At 45.4% G+C, this 16,218-nt stretch overlaps 1 protein-coding gene across 1 annotated transcript in view; it reads right to left on the reverse strand.

The window, feature by feature from the left end:
• robo3 (roundabout, axon guidance receptor, homolog 3) overlaps positions 1–16,218 on the reverse strand; it is a gene marked incomplete at its 5' end in the record, with an annotated part of 155,517 nt that overhangs the window by 3,717 nt on the left and 135,582 nt on the right. Inside the window, 17 exons of the mRNA XM_079172075.1 lie at positions 66–208; positions 874–1,044; positions 1,705–1,812; positions 2,003–2,202; positions 2,992–3,210; positions 3,704–3,854; positions 4,867–5,148; positions 5,306–5,445; positions 5,625–5,664; positions 5,971–6,216; positions 7,046–7,232; positions 7,784–7,908; positions 8,492–8,708; positions 8,813–8,934; positions 9,031–9,197; positions 11,383–11,551; positions 12,510–12,591. Coding sequence (XP_079028201.1) covers positions 66–208; positions 874–1,044; positions 1,705–1,812; positions 2,003–2,202; positions 2,992–3,210; positions 3,704–3,854; positions 4,867–5,148; positions 5,306–5,445; positions 5,625–5,664; positions 5,971–6,216; positions 7,046–7,232; positions 7,784–7,908; positions 8,492–8,708; positions 8,813–8,934; positions 9,031–9,197; positions 11,383–11,551; positions 12,510–12,591 — 2,769 coding nt within the window. The remainder of the gene's footprint in view (positions 1–65; positions 209–873; positions 1,045–1,704; positions 1,813–2,002; positions 2,203–2,991; positions 3,211–3,703; positions 3,855–4,866; positions 5,149–5,305; positions 5,446–5,624; positions 5,665–5,970; positions 6,217–7,045; positions 7,233–7,783; positions 7,909–8,491; positions 8,709–8,812; positions 8,935–9,030; positions 9,198–11,382; positions 11,552–12,509; positions 12,592–16,218) is intronic.

Genomic DNA, 16,218 nt, shown 5'->3' on the forward strand with positions numbered 1-16,218 from the left:
ATTTTTTTCTCTTGCATAAAAAGAAACGGTGAAATGATGAAGTCATTAGCGTTGCTGGATACTACCTCGTTGTGTTTCCGGGCCGAGTTGAGCTCTCGGGAGCCCGTGGAGCCTCTGGATGAGGAGCTTCCTGTGGTCGAGCAGTTACTGGACATCTGACTCCTGGAGAGGTAAACGGCCTTACTGCTGTACGGCACCATCTCCTCATCTGAGGAGGCAACAGTGACACGAGACGGGTAACAGGGAGGGCTTTTAGTCTGTGAGGCAGTACAGTCTCAGTAGGGAAATGATGGTTAATATATATATCTGCTGGAGAAATGACAGTTTGAAGCTGCTCTAGGTAACACCCCCTGTAAATTCCTTCCACTTACTATATGTAATCCTAGCATGGTGTATATCAGCTGTAAAGGAAGTGAATGAAAAGGCCAACATGTATGATTTTCTCTTAAAAAGCTGTGATTTCTTTTGATTTTCTGGATTTTTTAACACACTAAAGACAGCTTGTGTTTTTCTTATTAATGGCACAGCTGCATCTTATACATGTGACTACGGCATTTATTCAAGGAATGATCCATCAACTGGTCACGAACACAACTCTCTGTGTTCCAGCCAGTCTCGTTTGTCCTCTACTGCGTAACACTGAGGGAGACGGTGCTGCAGTGCAGTAGCAGAGCATGATACAGCAGAAACGTGGTATACACTGAACATCTGAGCGTGGTTACCACACTGGACACGTTTAGTCTTTTTCATCCCATCTCTGATTTCTACAAGGAGCGACACATGTCAGGAGGAACATGCTCTCTCCGTGCTACGTCATCTTCTGCCGCCCGTAACAACGTAATGACGACTGAGATGCTACAAACTCTGCCTTACTGTCGGTGTGTCTGTGTCCCGAGCCTTTCCGTTGGTGGCTGCTGCTGCTGCTGTATTCGCTCCTCTCCAGGGAGGACAGAGCGCCGTTCACCGCGGTGCCGGCCTCCACACACCCCTGGGGGCCCCGCAACCTGTCCTCCCCTGGGGGCGGCTCCGGAGGTGGGGGCAGGTCTGAGGAGAGAGCGGAGGGATGAAGAAAACATGCATGAAGAGTTCTTGTTGCTGTTTTTTAGTCGATGCATTGACGCTAATTTTAGTGTCAGGTTTCTGTTTTCTGACATTGCTCTTGTTTTAGTCTTTAGTTTGTGCAGAACTGAGAACCGGAGAGACTTTCCTTCAGAAAACAGAGGAACATTAAAATGAGCACTGAGGGCTCTCATTGTGTGATTCATAGCCAGCTGTGCAGTTTAATTGGTTACTGGATTCACAATGCAGATAACTTTAGATAATTCTCATTTGCAGCTCTGGTGAGTGCAGTGTGTCTGTAAGCTAACATCACAAGTCAAAGCCATGCATAGAACCAGGAACAGCAGCCTCACAGCTCGGCTTTGTACCAGAGTTGTAGGTATTCACTCACAGGATATCGCTGTGTACGTGCTGGGTTATCATGGGGTGCATTTATTCACTCACTGACAAAGAGCAATGAATAGCAGAAGGAAAAACAGCGCAGAGCAGAGCTGCATCTTCAGCCACTGAGAACATTTGATTCACGCCGAATAATATCTTTTTCCGATATGTTCAATAACACGTGTTCAATTTGAGGAAAATGGCAACAATGGAGGCGTTATTGTTCCCCATATCCCTGAAGCGAGCGTATCTGAACCCACTCACCTGCTTGCACATCTCTTCTGTACGCTGAACTCTTTGACACCTTTTTTTTCACGCGTGATTTTTGGTTGGGAGGAGTGCACGTATCTGCTGGGGATGAGCGGCCGTGCACTGTGTGAAGACAGGAAAAACAATCAGAGTGTTTTTTTTTTTATCCCTCCACACTCAACAGAGCATTTGATGCAGTCAATGCGTATGGATTAGTGAGTCAACACAGTTGCAGGGTGAATGTTCAGCTCTCATGATCTTATTTGCCACTGTGCCTTTCTGTGTGCGCAGGCTCGTCAGTCAGTCTCTTTACCGGGTGTAGTCGCGCTGACGCTGTCTTCATTCAGAGCTGGCCCCTGGCTGTGGAGGCAGCGATGGGCAGGACTCTGGCACTGCAGCGTGCCAACCTCCGGTGAGCCGTGATGCTGTTGGCCGGAGAGGTTTGGGTTGGACTGGGTGAGCAGCGGGCTCGGCGCCTGGGGAACTGGCAGTGAACCGCAGGGTAACCTTCTGCTATGAGAAGTAAGGGCAACGTGTTACTGGAGAGAACAAATCAGTGAAGTGAGGTTTACAAAAACAGAATAAACTGTGTGTATTATTTGCATCCTCTGTTTGGCAGAGAGGATGATCTGCATCATTGTTATTTAAATGGAGAATTTCACATCTGGCCGTGGGATTAGCCATTTGGCTAACAATGGTCAATGTGCATTGCTGCAGACAATCAAGATCTTTTTTCTGAATGTTAAAAAATGATTGTGTTGGATGTGGGAAAAATGTGCAGCTACGGTGTCAAAAAGCATTATTAAAGTGTATCTTTTTCACTTAGCATCTAAAGTTAGCTAACATTAGCCACTTTAAGCTACCGGTCATACCAGTAAGGCTGTAGAGGCAAATGACATTGAGCAAGGCTGCACAAGACGAGTTTCTTATTTTCTCTTTAATAATGTACATATGGAGGTAGTTGCTTAAAAGGTACAATTAAATAACTTTTAGCGAATTAGATAATGCTAAAAAAAAGAACCTTCTTTTATGGAGGAATTTCTCCATGTTGACAGATTTATCTGAACTGAATGACATTATAATGACCATTGCATTGTAGCGTTAGCAAAAAGACGTGTCCTTCTGTTAACTGAGCAGAGAACAGTGGACAGTGACATCTACGGGAACAATGCTAATATAAAGCAGAGAGGAGGTTTGCGTGTAGTGAAGCAGATGACTGTTTGTGCATTAGAAGAGTTCAGGGTCACGAGTTAATGTGGATTAGAATATGAACCTCCCAGTCAATGCTCCCACGTCACTTACCGTGAGAGCTGCTGGCCGTCGACGTGGTTGAGGCGGGGGACGTCATGGGGGGCTCGGCTCTCCTCGTGAGGCGACGGCGTGAGCGTGGCGGTGGACTGGTGGCTGTAGGAGGTGGCCGGGGAGGAGGCATTGTTCCTCTGTGGGGGACAGGGTCCATCCTCGCAGCCCTCCATCAGGTAGGTCCTCTCCGGGAGGGGGGGACACCACTCCTCGTCCGAGCTACACAGACAAAGAGCAGCGTCACAGCTAGAAGATACAGTGTATGAGATGTAGCTGGATCTTAACCGTGTGTGTGCTCCTTAACGACATTGTTATCTCACTGGCGCTTTCGATTCCAGCTGGCCACGAGGCTACTTAAACATTAATGCTGTTCTTTCAGGCGACTTAGAGGGCCTGGCCATTGGCAACACTGCAGGAGACGAAGCTTCCACTTGGGTGAGATTGCTGCTAGGAGCGTGAGACAGAATGATAGTTTGCTCTGTGGTCACAGAGAGCAAATGGAAAGGAGGAACACAGCAAATTGTGTCGAGAAAACAGCTTAATCACTAAAAGCAATTGACCGGAGCCGAGGTAATTGAGTTGTTATGGCCGGAGGCAAAAGAGCCGCGTTGGGTTCGATACGCAATGTGCCTGTTAGAGGTGACGCTAAGTCTAAATGATGGTGTAGCAGTGTGATACAAATGATAGAGATATGTGTGTGTGTCTGACTCACCCTATGTCCATGTCCTCATGCTCGGGGGGCTGGTCGTCCGGCTCACTCTGTTCCAGCTCTCCAATGGGGGGAGGAGGGGGCAGCGCCTCCATCCAGGTCAGAGACGGGGTCTTGACGGCCTTACCCATCACCTTCTGCTTGGGCTTACTACCTGTAGAAACACACAGAGAAACACTATGATTCTCTGGAGGAAGATACTTTTTCACATTGAGCTGAATTATCTTGAGCATAATTGACACATGACACAAATCACAGCAACCCGTGGCTGAAAGATATGGAGATGGGTCTGAGTTAGGAGTCAAATGCTGCTGCAAAAGATCTATTTTCATTTGATCATTGAAGAAATGATTTATACAACTGCAAAGGTCGAGAGTAGAATCAAAACCAGATGAACAGAAAACGTAGTATATTGGATACTAGGTCTGCTACTTATTATTATATTTGTTGTCCACTAATCTCATTATTTTTCTCAATTGATTATTCCACCGTTTGATGGAATAATGCACCAAATGAATCTGACCAACGAGGGCCGGACAATATGAAAGAGACAATATCTTTGACCAAATATCTCCAAATCAAAATTGTAAGTTGGAATATTGGCACCTTTACAAAATATTTATGAAGAGATTTAAATAATCATCAGTACTGTGGATATAATGACTGGGTAAAGGTAAACAATAGATCAGCTGGAACAGCCTGGTAAGACATCGCTTTACTGTAATGCAGCCTTTCAAAGCAGGAAAAGACATTTATGTGATATTACAATCTCTACAATCTAAGGCCATATCTATTTTCATATGACAATATCAATATAATATGGAAATATTGCCCAGCTCTATGACCAACAATCTAAAACCTTCAAATATTCAGTTTAATGTCACATACAATGAAAATGAGCAGGAAGTCGCATTGAGAAGCTGGAACTATAGATGATTATTGGTATTTTGCTTAATAAATTACTTAGTTATCAAAATAGATGCCGATAAATTATTTTTGCGCTTTACTAATCGTTTCAGCTCAAATTAAAACAAATAATTATTGATAAATGTGAAAATAACAAAACCTAATTAACATTAGAACAGCTAAAAGCTTACGGCAGAAAGAAAGGTTGAAAATGCATCGCTGAGAACTAAATACGCTGGTTGTGTTGGTGCCCTCCTCACCATTGCAGCGGTCCGGCTGGGCGTACTGAGCTCCGGACAGCCCCGGCTGGGCGATCCAGTGTCCATCCTCCTGCTGCTCGCCGCTGTGGACAGGCGCCTGCATCTGGTTGGTGAAAGGCATGATGGAGGTGGAGGCGTAGGGAGCCGTGGAGGCTTGCTGGGCGTAGGCGAAGCTGTTCAGGTCTTCGTTGGTGGCGTCGATGGTGCTGTAGATAGGCCCCTCGGTGGAGCCGCCCATGCTGTACTTCTCCGTCTGATTCAGGTAGTTGGAGATTCCTGCGTCTACACGGGGAAGGAGGTCATGTTTAGCTTTTCTTGCTTTGTTTTGTCGCATTGAGCGCTTCTACTCATCACCACACTTTGATGCTTTAACTTAACGAAACAGACGGACGTTCATATACCGTCTCTACCAGACTATTGAGTGGAAGCAGCCTCCTACCGTTGTAGTATCTCTCAGCTGTGTCGGGATTGCTGGTGCAGCAGTTGACTGCCTCTTTGCCGCTGTGGACCAGGTTGGTGGTGGGCCAAGAGTCTGCCAGCCACGGGTAGTTGCCCATGTTGCCTCCCAGCACGCCGGGCCTACGGAGACATTCTGGCTTTAATTTAAGACGTGGTTGGACACAGTGCAACAGCAAGGACTGTCCGGATGGAAATACAGCAAGAACAGCATCAAAAGGCTGGATAGAAACATTTCATTTCTATTAATTACTGTGAATTTAAACAGATTACAGATACACAGCAGGGTATAACTTCATTACCTTCCATTGAGTACTGTTCCCTCTACATGAGGGAAACCAACTGCAGAAGACAAAGAGAGAAAGAGAGAGTGATGAGAGGTGCTAAAGTGACTCATGGATGTTACACTTTTGGATCAATCCTTGACTAAACAAAGATCAGCTGTTCTCATTTCCTTTTATTGAATGTAATTGTTCTGTTATTTGCTAAATAAATCATACATGGCCCTAAATGTATGAAAAGAAATGCCTTGGACTACAATCTCAATGCCACCTTCCAAATGACCGATCCCACGACTTCCCTAAGTGCCAGACGGCAGCAACAGTCATCGATAATGTACCGTTCTACATGTGAATCACTCCTCCTGACCTGCTGGTGTGTAGGCGAAGGAGGCGGTGTAGTGGCTCAGCTCCTTCCTTTTCTTGCGCCGGCAGTAGATCCAGACGCTGAAGCCCATGAGGATGACCCAGCAGGCTCCACCGATGCCCGCGATGAACGCCGGCTGCTTGACCACGCCGGTGATCTGTTCGGCCAAACTCACGCTGCTCTCCTCGCCGCCGTCGCTGGTGCCGCCGCCTCCGCCGCCTGGCATGGAGGGCTGTTCAGCTGGCAGCTCTGGGGGGAGAGAATGGGACAACATCATAAGAACTGAGGGAGTTCTATGTTATTTGTTGATCTGTTGTATTTATACATCCAGTGTATTTCATCTTGTTTGGCTTTATTGTCTTTAAAGCCAAACAGAGCATCCAATTAAAACCTAACAATGTATCCACAGTAATGGTACCATTATAAGACATTTAAAGATAATGATAGAAATAGAGTAAAGGTCGCAGCAGCTAAATGATAACATCAGCATGGGAAACCATTTACCTCATCCCTGATCTTAAATTAGGATATTAGCATGCCAACAATTGCTAATTAGTCCAAAACACAGCTGAGCCTGATGGGAATGTCATCAGTTCTGCCGTGTCTAGTCATAAACCAAAGTATTGGAACGATTAGATTTTGACCTGATGATGAGATTTTAGCGACTGGTTTACAAAGTTAATTGATTAGTAAAACCGACGGTGAAACAGACATTTGTAGGCAACGAGAATGTTACAATTAACTTTCATGAAGTGAAAACACACGCAGTAGCTACCTGTCAATCACAAAGTAGCCCCGCCCTAAAGCATACCCTGATTTCTGGTCTATTTGACTCTAAACTCCAATGGTGTGTGAATGTTGTATGAATGTTGGTGCTGATGGGCAGGTGGCACCTTGACATGTAGTGTTAAAGTGCGTTGAGTGGTCGGAGAGACTAGAAAAGCGCTGTACAGTCCTTTTACCATTATTTATAATGAAATAATGTCCCCCCCTCTAACAGAAAAAAGGTTTGTCTGTAGTGCACCTGCATCTTGGCCCGCTCATATTTCTACATCTGTTTGTGTCACTGTGGACTCACTGATGAGGACAGACACCGGCTGACTGCGGGTGCCGATGCCGGCGCCGGTCACCGCCGCCACCTCCACCTGGTACAGCACGCCGGGCATCAGGCCCTTCAGCGCTGTGGACAACGTGTTCCCGTCCACCGTCCTGTTGATGAAGTAGCGTGTCTGGTTGTCGCCGCCGCTGCTGCCCACACACCAAACCTGGTGGGATTCACAGAGATGGCATTGAATTCATAAGGCGGCTCATTTCGGGCCTCTGGTTTGGCTTTGTGACACTTTTAAAGTCTCCTATCAGTCTATAGGGCTCAGTCGAGAGTGTGTTTGCATTTCCATTCACTGACGAAATAGCTAACTACATTCTGCAATATTTCATCACTTTGATCAGTCAGATATTCCCTGTGTTAAATGTACAGTAGACATTGAACTTGACCACTAACCAGTGTGCTCGGCTCTACGTTTGAAGTCCTAAAAAAACTGCCTGAGGATTTTTCTTTCCCTTTGAATTTGTTTTAATCTCTGCATGTAACCTGAATGAACAAAATATTAGGGTCATCTTGTGAACGTCCAGAATCCTCCAAAAACCCTTGGCTTCCTCATTTGTGACTGGTACAACTATAATTAAAATCTCATAATTCATATTTATTGAATGCAAATTTGGTCTGAAAGGAAGCGTGCCGTAGTAGGATTGTGTTTTCTAGCAGTCGTTGCTGCCTTCAGATAAGGACGCAGTGACACTGCTGAGGCGTGCTTACCCTGTACTCCTGGATGATGCCGTTCTGCATCTCGCTGGGCGGAGGCTCCCAGGAGACGCTGATGCTGGAGCTGTTGCTTAGCTTCACTGTAACCACTGTGACAGCTCTGGGTGGGGCACTGGGGACTGGGGAGGTGGGGGAGGGGGGGGGACATCATTCATGTCATTACAGCAACATACTTATGGTGAGCACAATGACAAGTGAGTACAAAACTAGATTTAAAAGGCAATAAAAGCGAGCAGATAAAAAACATAAGTCGAGAAACATGAAAGTGAGCTGTAGCAGGAGAGAATCAAGTTTTATCTTTTTCTTTAAACATTTAATTCTGTTTTTTTTTTCTTTTGACAGACTGAGGTACTCGTCTGCAGGTCGATCCAAAGTCTATAAAAAGAGAAAATTTCTCTTGTTTTTAATAGACTTTGGATCAACTCATATCAAACTGCTGAAAAAATCACAGTGTGTGGGAGCTGAATTTAATAGAAACTGGGATCAATACAAATGAACCCAAAATTGCAGAGGATATAAAATTAACCCCGAAATGAGATAACGTTACTGAGATTCATGCGCTGCCAGACAGGCTAATGAACGGCCATTTCCAAGGCCCTGCAATGTCAAAGAAGAAGGGCCCGGCCTAGTTTATTAACAGAAGCTTTTCTTTGAATCTCTTCCTGGTACGGACACGTTTTCAGAAGTCATCAGATTCATTACCCTCCTCCGGGGTTCGGACCAGTAACGTTCGGCTGTCCTTTCCCTGGAACTCGTCGAAATAGGGACGGATCTTCATCTCGTACTCAGTTCCTTTGAGCAGGCTGGTGAGGACGGTGATGCGTTCAGAGGGGGAGTTGATGTCCTGGAGGAGCCAGGTTCCCCCGCTGGGTCGGTAGAAGAGACGGTAGCCCTGGACGTACTGAGACTGACGGTCAACCTTGATGAATCGAGGGGGGGAAATAAAAAAAAGAGAAGAGAGGTGGAGAACTGAACCCTCAACCATCCCTAACGTAAAGCATAGACCCACAAAGAGCCACTCACAGTCCAGGACACTCGGATGGAGGCTGTTGTTAGCGTGACGGGCTCTTGCAGCTGGACGGCCACCTCTCCCAGCTCCCTCTGCACTTGCCTGTGGTCCACTCCCTGACCCGTTGGACTCACATCTGAGGGGAAACACACATTCTTCATTAGCACACACGACAGTGGTGGTGTTTTTCACACGAGTCTCGATGTGAGTCATGAGAGAGGCGCAGACTGACCTTGGGTTCTGACGGGCTCAGAGATGGGGCTCGGGTCACTCAGGCCGTAGGCGTTGACGGCTCGGACAATGAACAGGTAGATGGTGTTGGGGAGGAGGCCGGTGATGGTGTGCGTTTCCATCTTGACCATGTCGGCTACAGTCTGCCACGTGCTTCCCGCTGATTGGCTGTGAGAGGAAAGCAGAAACAAATGATTCAGTTTTGGATGCAACATGATATTTAATGAGCAAACTTGATCTTTAACCTAATCTCAGTCCATTCATTCTGCCTTGCATGAGGTCTGGTGCTTGCTGCTACATTGAAACAGAATCTATGCAGCATTTTAGATTTTTTAAACATATTTATTAAGAAAATAAATGGTACAAAGTCAGACATCCAAGACTCCAGATACATCGTCCAGAAAGATAGATGACAGACTAAAGTAAAAATGAGGGAGATGAATGTGAGAAACGAGGAGAGAGAGAGAGAGAAGAAAACAAAATAACATGACAGCAATGACGTACTCAATGGAGAACTGCTTATAATGAAGTATTATTTACATGTTTTAGAGACTCCATTAAAACCTATTAAATGGGATGACAAGGCAGATTTAGATTTGTGTATGTGAAATTTACCAAGCAAGATAAAGAGATTTATTATAACATTTAATGAATTAAAATCGTTTCAAAATAAACAATAACATCTCGAGTGGCCAGTGTTCCTTAAAAAGTACATTTCCACATCTGTCCAAATTATTAGAATGCAAACAGTTATTAAACAAAGGTCGTGAGGCTATTATTACTCCTGCATTAATGTCTAACAGCTTTTTACTCTTGTAGTTGATTAAGGTGGAGTACAATAAAATACTCAAGGTACAAGTACATCACATGTGTACTTAAGTACGATACTTGAGTACATTTACATTCCACCACTGAACCAGTGTCAGTACTGCTTTGCGATGCTGATTTGATGTGCAGCCGCACAATTTAACCAAAGCTTGAGAAGATCTCCAGGCGATAGCGGGATCTATTTTTGGCTTCCTCTCATATTTCTTATCTGCTAAACAATAGCAGATGTGAGCAAAGTCACTGAGAGAAGTTAGTGCTCGCGAGAAGATCTTCCAGTGATGCAATTTGCCGTCCTGATGAATAATGTAATGGGGCCTGTAAGAAGCCACAGCTGCCGGTGGGAAAGGAGGGCATCTTCTTAGCCTTGTGGCACTCCCCCAGATGCATTATCATCCCGTCTCCTCCTCTTCCTCCGTGAATCCACTGTCACCTTGGTAGAGCGGCAGTCACAAAGGCCTCTCCAACCACTTCTTTGACACTTTTAGAATTCCCCCAAGGGTACATGCAGTCTCACCAGGAGAATGAAACGTCTGCCATCTTACATTAAATAGACACTATTACACCTTGCATATGTACACACACACACACACACACACACACACACACACACACACACACACACACACACACACACACACACACACACACACACACACACACACACACACACACACACACACACACACACACACACACACGCCCCAACCCTTTGCTCTTCTCTGTGCTCCCACAAACAAACCTCAGCACCCGAGGCAAAGAAATGTTATTGCAGACATCCCAGCGGTCCCCTCCAGCTGCTTTATAAAGAATCAGCGTGCGTTACTTGGAAACGCTCTGCTGCTGCCACGGGCCACGGTGGACGTCTGGATCTGATTAAGCTCTGCCGGTGTTCTCCTCTATATCGAGTCGTAGGGACACGTTTCCCCATAGCGCCATCCTATCTTCATCTGGAGGCCTCCGTCCATCCGTGGAGCCGCCTATCCTGCTCAGCTAAATCTACCATCCCCCCTAATTAATCCAAGGTGGACTTCCACTCAAGTGGCACTTTCTGCTGTAGTGCATTCTGGCTCATGAGTCCTCTCGCATGCTTGTTACATTTCTGACATATTTTGAATAATTTTGCCTGGCCAAACCTGAAATAAAATGCACTCCTGCTCATACATTTAATCCATGAAATTGTTGAGTTTTTTGTCTTTTCAAGGTCTAATACTAATGAATAAGTGTGGCAGGACGACTCTCTTTAAAGAACTGCAAAGCATGAAAGAATTGCATCAGTCTGGAAATCAGTGAAGATGTTTTAGTGTCCCGTAATGAAAAAGGTCTTCTGTTCTGACAAGAAAGATGCTTTTACATTAAAATTGTTGAATTTCAAGATATTCAACACAAGAAGAATACAGCCTGGACTGTTAAATAAAGAACAGGTATGATTAGAGACAAAAGTATTCTCTGAAATAGCAGACGGGTAAAGCAGTGAAGATACACAACAACGAGGGAAAGTGCATATCTTAGATTTTGGGGAACTCACCTGAAGGCCTCAATGATGTAGGCGGTGACGGCGGCTCCCCCCTCGTGGGCGTTGGGTTGCCAGGTCAGAGAGACGCTGTTCTTGGACACGTCCGTGACTATGGGTTTGTGTGGCGGACCCGGGAGCTGGAAGGGCTCCGCAGCCTGGGCGACCGACGGGTCTGCACTCTCTGGAGGGTGAGGGAGGAAACAAAGATGGAGGCAGGAAGGAGCCGAGACATTAACACGAGCGTTTCATAATGTCCTCTGTGTAATCTACTGTTGACTGAACATTTGCATCAGCGTCGCTGCGGGCCGACTTCCTCACTTCTAACAGAATTCACAATTTTTGCTTTTCATAACAACTATTGGATCTTAACTAAGCACCACGGTGCTAATAGTCAAATAACAATCTTATGTGTCATCAGAGTAGCTTGTTACTCCATTTAATTCACTGTTTTTATGTTCATTACATCTTTCTCTTCATTCTAAAGCACTTCTTGTATGAAAACTGCTATACAAGTACAGTGTTTAATGCCACTAATGAAATCTCTCCAGCTTGAAGTCTTATTTAATGCCTGACGGGTTGTGGAGGAGATACAAAGAGCAGAGCCTCAGCGTGTGCTTTGAGCTGCAGCATCGACCGATATCTCTCGATTGTGTCCTGACCGAGGTCGTTAGTGTTTTAACCTTTATTCATCCCAAAAAAGGGCCGGCTCTTTGTCAACATCATGCTTCACATTCATACACTTTCCGACATTTATGTTTGCAGTCTGCCCAGCAACAGCTCCAGGACCCGCATAGGTTCATTAGACCTGGCAAGATGTTTCATTTGAGCAAATAGGAAGTCACAAGGAGCCTCATTACTTCGACTTTTTAGAAATATCTCACATCACACTACTCTGCAGTCCTACTTAAATCTATACCTAATAATTTCACTGCTGTTAATTAAAACAGTGAAGTGTTACACAGAGACTGTTTCAAAGTTAGCCAAATGAATAATAGTGCAGGAATAGAAGAGTGACAATGAGATTCAGATTTGGTTTTCAGCTGTGCAAAAGATTTATTAAAATAAATTGTCTACCAATAATTTTGCATATATAGCTGCTCGTCATTTGCATGCATTTAAATCACGCAGAGACAATTTACCTTTGACTGTGAGCACTCCACTCCAGCTCGTCTCTCCACTGGAGCTGGAAGCCAGGCAGGTGTAGACCCCGGAGTCCGTTTCCTGGCAACAGCGAAATGTGTGTCATTAGTTTAGTGAGAGTGAGCTTTGGATGCTACGCTAATGAACCCAATACCAGTGATCAAGACTAAATGTCATATCTCTCAAACCACAATGTTTGCACTCAGAGTTGTGAGCAGAGGGAAAGCTGGCAGAGCAGAGAGCTGTGATCCACACGGAGCCGACCAGGTGACTCTTTATGCTTCCACATCACAGTCAGAGTGGCTTTTTCACAATCCGTTAGGAGCAGCTTGCAGCTCCCATTGGTGCCGACATCTTTCAAAAGTGCATCTGTAGCACTGTCAGCAGCTATTACATTTGGTCTTTCTGCCTTTTTTGTATCATTCTAGCACCATGATTAGGTCAAGAAGAAACCTCTCTCCTCCGCATGCATGGCAATCTCATTCATATAGATATCTGAGATGGAAACTAACATATAGAGAGGCAAAGTACCCCCCCCTCTGGTAAACCACCATATGTACCTATGTGTCTGTCTAATACATTATTATTGACATGAAATATTATCATCATATGTGTAATGTATGCCACAATTCAAACAGGATAAAAGAATGATTTGTCTTTCGTACATATTTTTCCCAACGAGGGACAGTGGAAGAGGAGGGACAGTGGAAGAGGAGGGACAGTAGAAGAGGAGGGACACTAGAAGAGGAGGGACAGTAGAAGAGGAGGGACAGTGGAAGAGGAGGGACAGTAGAAGAGGAGGGACAGTAGAAGAGGAGGGACAGTGGAAGAGGAGGGACACTAGAAGAGGAGGGACAGTAGAAGAGGAGGGACAGTGGAAGAGGAGGGACAGTAGAAGAGGAGGGACAGTAGAAGAGGAGGGACAGTGGAAGAGGAGGAACAGTGGAAGAGGAGGGACAGTAGAAGAGGAGGGACAGTGGAAGAGGAGGGACAGTGGAAGAGGAGGGACAGTAGAAGAGGAGGGACAGTAGAAGAGGAGGGACACTAGAAGAGGAGGGACAGTAGAAGAGGAGGGACAGTGGAAGAGGAGGGACAGTAGAAGAGGAGGGACACTAGAAGAGGAGGGACAGTAGAAGAGGAGGGACAGTGGAAGAGGAGGGACAGTGGAAGAGGAGGGACACTAGAAGAGGAGGGACAGTAGAAGAGGAGGGACACTAGAAGAGGAGGGACAGTGGAAGAGGAGGGACAGTGGAAGAGGAGGGACAGTCGAAGAGGAGGGACACTGGAAGAGGAGGGACAGTGGAAGAGGAGGGACAGTGGAAGAGGAGGGACACTAGAAGAGGAGGGACAGTAGAAGAGGAGGGACAGTGGAAGAGGAGGGACAGTGGAAGAGGAGGGACACTAGAAGAGGAGGGACACTAGAAGAGGAGGGACAGTGGAAGAGGAGGGACAGTGGAAGAGGAGGGACAGTAGAAGAGGAGGGACAGTGGAAGAGGAGGGACACTAGAAGAGGAGGGACAGTGGAAGAGGAGGGACAGTGGAAGAGGAGGGACAGTGGAAGAGGAGGGACACTAGAAGAGGAGGGACAGTGGAAGAGGAGGGACACTAGAAGAGGAGGGACAGTGGAAGAGGAGGGACACTAGAAGAGGAGGGACAGTGTAAGAGGAGGGACAGTGGAAGAGAAGGGACAGTAGAAGAGGAGGGACAGTAGAAGAGGAGGGACAGTGGAAGAGGAGGGACAGTAGAAGAGGAGGGACAGTGGAAGAGGAGGGACAGTAGAAGAGGAGGGACAGTGGAAGAGGAGGGACAGTAGAAGAGGAGGGACAGTGGAAGAGGAGGGACAGTAGAAGAGGAGGGACAGTGGAAGAGCAGGGACAGTGGAAGAGGACAATGTCAGAGGTTTTCATTTGCATGGTTTGGACGTGAAGTAACGTCCTGACGGTGAATAATTTGGATGTATTTTTCTGTAAATACTTCAGTAAATTGGTAATAATGAAAAGAATAATATAATATATTATTAATAAATATTCTACCATGTTAAGATGATATTTAAATTCCAGCATTCAGGCAATACATTGGTTATGATTATCTACATTTGAAAGTAAGAATGCATTTCCTTGGGCATCAATTATTGTTAATTGGATAATCGTTAATTCAATTCTCATCTGGCATTCCTTAACATAGCATCTGCTGTTATTAGCTGCTTTTACTCTGGCCATTCTGTCATTGACAGTGATTTTATTATATTTTTCATAGATGAAATATTCTCAGTGGACCTATTTGGATTTAAAGTCAAGCTGGTGGCTTTTATGTTCCTCGTCGTATTCCTATACGGCAGAGGAGGAGAGTTAAAGCAGGGATCAAAGGACAGAATTTTAATGAGCAGCTAGTGGTCGAGAAATGTCTGAGGAGTCAGTCTTTTTATTCAACAGCTACTTAGCATTCTGGACATGCTATGAGCAGATGTAATTAAGAGGTGTGTGTGTGTGTGTGTGTGTGTGTGTGTGTGTGTGTATGTATGTATGTGTGTGTGTGTGTGTGTGTGTGTGTGTGTGTGTGTGTGTGTGTGTGTGTGTGTGTGTGCACAAGTGACTGCTGCTGGCTATCAAATTTTTGGGGAGGCAAGCCAGAAGCTAGACGGGCTGTGAAATTGCTTACAACAGAGGAGATGTTGGGGGTCTGTACACTGGGGAATGTGACACTGAGGTAGCAGGAGCTGCTGGAGCTTCACTGCTCCAGCTCTTTCTTTTTGTCTTTCTCCCAGTCGCTTTTCTTTCATTTCACTTTCAGTTTCACTTCATCCTTCTTTTAAAGGTTAACCTCGCTATTTTTAAACCTGGACCCAATTTTCCCAATGTTTTAAGTGACTAATGGGGGAAAATCTTTTTGGAAATGAGTCCAGCATTGAGCGAGAACGCTGCAGACAGAGAGGAGAAGTCTCGTTCTGAAATCTTGCGAGAGCCCTTCACTGGCAAAAACAAGATCTTTTAGCGGCCCCGTCTGCAGCGCTCTCCCTCAATACTGGACCAGATTCAAAAATTGTAGACACGAAAACATGAGGAAATAGTGTCCAGGTTATAAAAAATACTACAAATGGGTGTTAGAAGATGGAGGACACCAGAAGATTGTCAAGTGATACACAGTCGAATTAGTCTAAGTAGCACGAACACAGTTGTGGATTAAAGAAATTGTAGACATGTGGCAGAAGGAAATTCATAGACAACATTACTGTTTGGAAAAAGTAACTCACTAATTCATTTACATGGGTGCAGACGCTGAGTGCTCCAGAAAAACAGTGGAACGAGAGTCAACTTTTGGTGCAACGCAAAAAATACCATCAAATACGTGCAAATGCTCATTTCTGTGGCATTACTTTGTAAAGTGAATGCTGTATTACTACTGTGTACATCATGATTTAGCTGTGGTGTCTGATAAGACTTCAAACTCATCTGTTACTCCAACTGGATTAATATTTCATCATCCCACAAAACGCCGCCACCTAACCCTTCTGCAACGCAGGGAAACGTAGCAATGCACCAGCAAAGCAGTTTGATTTAGCATGTCTGATAGGCCTCAAGGACAGTGTGTTGTGTTTAGGAGAGAAACTGAATGTAAACTTAACTTTCCTCATTTGCTAAAAAAAACGTTCCTTTAAAGCCCTGATTGTACTGTGGACTTTTGACAATGTTTGATGGGCGTGCCCTCGTA

Source organism: Pholis gunnellus (assembly GCF_910591455.1).
Source record: "Pholis gunnellus genome assembly, chromosome: 13".
NCBI classification, from domain to species: Eukaryota; Metazoa; Chordata; class Actinopteri; order Perciformes; family Pholidae; genus Pholis; species Pholis gunnellus.